This window comes from Penaeus monodon, chromosome 11, assembly GCF_015228065.2.
Source record: "Penaeus monodon isolate SGIC_2016 chromosome 11, NSTDA_Pmon_1, whole genome shotgun sequence".
NCBI lineage: Eukaryota > Metazoa > Arthropoda > Malacostraca > Decapoda > Penaeidae > Penaeus > Penaeus monodon.
Genome location: NC_051396.1, coordinates 29931609 through 29936608, shown reverse-complemented (window position 1 = coordinate 29936608; position 5000 = coordinate 29931609). Strand labels below are relative to the sequence as shown.

At 36.6% G+C, this 5000-nt stretch overlaps 2 protein-coding genes across 2 annotated transcripts in view; both read left to right on the top strand.

The window, feature by feature from the left end:
* LOC119578540 (glutamate receptor ionotropic, kainate 4-like) overlaps positions 1-4432 on the top strand; it is a 6014-nt gene extending 1582 nt beyond the window's left edge. The window contains exons 6-9 of the mRNA XM_037926108.1: positions 2113-2299; positions 2924-3160; positions 3688-3950; positions 4429-4432. Coding sequence (XP_037782036.1) covers positions 2113-2299; positions 2924-3160; positions 3688-3950; positions 4429-4432 — 691 coding nt within the window. The remainder of the gene's footprint in view (positions 1-2112; positions 2300-2923; positions 3161-3687; positions 3951-4428) is intronic.
* A 26-nt stretch (positions 4433-4458) lies between these two features.
* The window catches only part of LOC119578372, a 1869-nt gene continuing 1327 nt past the window's right edge, over positions 4459-5000 (top strand). The window contains exon 1 of the mRNA XM_037925967.1: positions 4459-4589. Coding sequence (XP_037781895.1) covers positions 4459-4589 — 131 coding nt within the window. The remainder of the gene's footprint in view (positions 4590-5000) is intronic.

Genomic DNA, 5000 nt, shown 5'->3' with positions numbered 1-5000 from the left:
TTGTTATTTTTCGGTGGTCAAGCTACGAATAAACGTTTTCTAAAAATAAAATGGTCAAAGCACGTATATGGAATAGACAGAATCCACAAAATATCAACACACACACACATATATATTACATATTTACATATTTACACACATACATACATATATATATATATATATATATATATATATATATATATATATATATATATATATATATATATATATCACATATTTACATATTTATACACACATACACACACACACACACACACAGACACACACACACACACCACACACACACACACACACACACACACACACACACACACACACACACATATATATATATATATATATATATATATATATATATATATATATATATATATATATATATATATATATATATATATATATATATATATGTATCACATATTTACATATTCACACACACACACACACACACACACACACCACACGCTCACACACACACACACACACACCACACACTCACACACACACACACACACACACACACACACACACACATATATATATATATATATATATATATATATATATATATATATATATATATATATATATATATATATATATATATATATATATATATATACATACATACATACACACACATATAAGTAGATAGACTGATAGATGGATAGATATGAATATGTATACACATATAAGTCAATAAGTCATTAAAACAGGGAATGGGGTGAGAAAAAAGACAACATTATTTCAATGGCCATGTGTAAAGTCTTTATTATCACTGATACAATTTAACAGTACATCAGTAAGGCACACTATAATTTATTTTAAGTAAATCAGCTCAGGCAATCAAGAAATGTGTTATAATCTGTTTTGTACTTTGTCTAATGCTGTATGAAATATTGAATTCCTTTTCTTTCATTCACAGTGCACTATCATGAGTCACTAAAATAAAAAACACATATTACATTGTCAAATGTGTAACTTTCCACGGACTCTTTGCGCATCAGTGAATTGGTAAGTGGCTCTGAGTCAAAACAATTATTTAAAAAGCGTAAGTGTTCTGTGATATACTGAATCCATTTCGTTTTACGCTGGGAAGTAATCAGTACAAAAAAGCCGATTTCCTACTCAAAATAAAACGCAATTTATAACTATGGCTCTTGGAGAATCGTACACAGATGATGTGCTCGACCACACACGAAAACAAAACACACACACACACACACACACACACACACACACACACAAACACACACAGACACACATACACAAAACAAACACACACACACGCTCAAAGAAAAACAAACAAACATACACATATACACACAAACAAACAAACAAACACATTCTCTCACTCTCACATAAATGAACAAACACCAAAGAAAGAAAGAAAGAAAAAAACACACTGAAACAAACAAGCAAACACACACAAAACAAAAAACAAACACACACAAGCGCAGTTTCTAACTCTCCCCCAAATTTATCATATGATCGTCAGATTAAGTAGAATAGATTACTATTTTTACCGAATGTCTGTATAACTGACCAGATACCTTTCTAAGCTAGATTGAAATAGTTTCATCGTCATTATAGTATGTCTGCCACTTAACCATAGGTCATTTTGTGACTTTCTTTGGCTTCAGGTTGCGTTTACCTTATCTACAGCTATTTCTCAGTCTGTCTATTAATCTATCTATCTATCAGCCTATTTTTCTATCTCTATGTCTATCAGTGAACAAACACACAATGAAAAGAGAGAGAGAAAAAAAAAAAACAAAATCAACATCGCATTTGACATATAATCCCCCTCCCCCCCCAAAAAAAAAAAAAAAAAAGAATACCCCCTTCGACTAAACTGTATTCAATTTTCTACCAATTTCATCTGACCCTTGACCATTCCTAACCAATTTCAACTGATTCTTAATAAATTTTAACCAATTTGAACTGAAGCTTAACCAATTTGAACCAGTTTGAACTAAATCTTAACCATTTTTAACGAATTTGAACTGAACTTTAAGCAATTTGCTCATGATTTTAACTGAACCTTAACCAGTTCCTTGCTCATCCGAACTGAACCCTGACCAAATTTCTCTCAATGTTCTACCCTAGCTTCCACGGCGCCGAAGTGGGCGTGACGGCCCTGCCATTCCGCCCGTACTGGATCGAGGAGGAGACGAAGGCCCCCGACGGCGCCCTCCTCAAGACGTACTCTGGCTCCGACGGCCTCCTCCTGACGGCCATCGCGGCGGCGCTCAACTTCTCCTTCGTCGTCCTTCCCGTCGCTGGGTGGGGCGTGGTGGGCGTCGGGGGGGAGGCGTCGGGGGGGGGGGGGGTTGGTGACGGATTATTATTTTTTGATACATACTTGTGTGTGTGTCTGTGTGCATATTTGCAACAAACACGCACACACACGCATATGATGGTTATAATAATAACAGTGGTAATATTAATAATGATAATATATATATATATATATATATATATATATATATATATATATATATATATACAATATATATATATATATATATATATATATATATATATATATATATATATATATATATATATATATATATATATATATATATATATACATAGATACATGTATGTTTGTGTGTGTGCGCGTGTGTGCGTGTGTGTGTGTATGATCTCATCATCATTATTATTATCATCATCATTATTAATATTACTATCATTGTTAATATCACCATCATTATTATTATTACCATCATCATTATTATAATAATAATAATTATTATTGTCATAATCATTATCATCATCGTCATCATTATAAACACCATTACCATCATTACATAATCATTATTACCATAGATATCACTACTCTCATCATCACTGCGTTAGCCTCACCATCATCCTCACACCTTATTCCCCTTCTAACGCTATCCCAACGTGTCAGGTGACCTCCTTAGTGACGGAGAGGAAATCCATGATGGCTGCGATCTACCACATCCTCCTGCCGCAGCGAAAGGAACGTTATGATTTCACTTTCACGTACGAGCAGATAAAGACGGACTTCTGCATGGCCAAGCCCTCCCTCGGGTCCAACTGGCAGAGTCTCTACTACCCGCTGTCTCATGGCGTGTGGGCGTCGATACTGGCCATGTTGGTTGTCATCTCCTGTGTGCTGTATGTGGTATGTTGTGGTTGGGTTGATTTTTGAGTTGGGGCTTGCATGTTTTTTTTCTTAGTTTTCTCTGTTTGTCTTTTTTTTTTTGTCTTTTGGGAGTATGTAACATATGCAATGTCTGATTGGTCAAAGAACATTTAAGTTTTGCCATGACGTAATATCTAAGAACAAGTATAGATTTCCATCACTAGATGGATTTAGAACCAGTTACGACGCACTCTCGGGATTGCATATCGTCTTAACAAATTATCCTGATGAAGATTCCATTTTAGCTGGAAAGGCTTTCAAAAAAATTTTGATCATAGCTAAAATGAATATGTGAAAGAGTATGAGAGTTGCACATATGTGGGCGGCGGTGCATTTTAACCAAATTCCTTACATTCTAATAAAGCCAAAGAGAATAATAATGGCTTACTTTATAATATTAGTTTGCTTCTCCTTCTGTCTATAGGTATCTTATAGTTTAAGACTAGATAATGATAATAAAGAAATGACTTTCGCTCTTACTGCACCGGCTGTCGCTTACCCCGCAGGTCACCAGACTCTTCAACTGGAACGACAGCCAAAGACTCGGGGCCTGGGGCGTGACAGAGGTCGTCCTGGGATCCTTACTGGGCCAGAGCATATTGCAGAGGATGGGCAAGAGCAGCAGGTATCGTGTGCTCGTAGCGACGTGGCTGATTTTCGCCTTCATCGTCGGGACAGCTTATCGAGGGAACCTTACCGCTGCCCTGACGTTGCCCGCGTACCCTCCCCGACCCGAGACCATCGAGCAGCTTGTGAAGGCCGTGGAGAGGTTAGCGGGCAGCTCGATCGTGGTTTTTCTTGCTATTTTAGGGTTTCGATTCTCTGATGGGAATAGTATTTTAATGGAATGTGTTTGCTGTAAAACATCACGCATACATATACACACATATGCATATGCACACACACACACACACACACACACACACACACACACACACACACACACACACACACACACACACACACACACACACACACACACACACACACACACATACACATACAGACACACACATACACACACACATGCGCTTAAGCAAAAAGTCTGCATAAGAATGGACAATCAGGTGATGCATATCCATTTATCTATAAATGTATCTCCATCTCTATCTATCAGTCTATCTGTCGACAAATATAGAGAAGTACGGGAGGAAAAAACTTATGAAATAATTTTACATTATCATTATCAATAGTAATTGCAGCAATAATATTGTCAATATTAGCATTAATTTCATTTTTGATTACAGTTAATTTTTTTCTCCTCCTTCAGCGTCACGATGCCCTCCTACGGGACTGAATTTCGGGATTTCTTCCTTCAGTCCGGATCCTTCGAATTCAAAACGCTTGGTTCTCAGATGGTGATCGTGCCATCTGCCATGGATGGTCTTCGTCAGGCGTTGATCAAGAAGTAAGTCGCATGATAAAGTGGCCTCTCCTGCAGGTTTCTGGTTGGGCTCTCTTTTATTTACTTCATGGTTTTACAACTTATTAATGATATCAAAGCAAGCTACAGCAGTGGAATCCCCCCTTTTATGCTCTTTTTATGTATTTTTATGCGAGTGGGTGTTGTATCATATCTCTCACATAACATTTTTGCCGTCTCAAATAGTAAGTAAAACTTCCTGAAAACAAGGGACCCCGATATTTATTGTATACTGTATTATTATACAGCAAGCACTAGCGCAGTAAATTCATCCTACACCAAAAAGAGAACTTATGATGCTCGCATTTCTTTACATTTTTTCATAGAGAAAATTGCCTGTATGTACGGATTCAGAATAATATAACCTATTTTGCCTTACGGTCTGTTTTCCATACA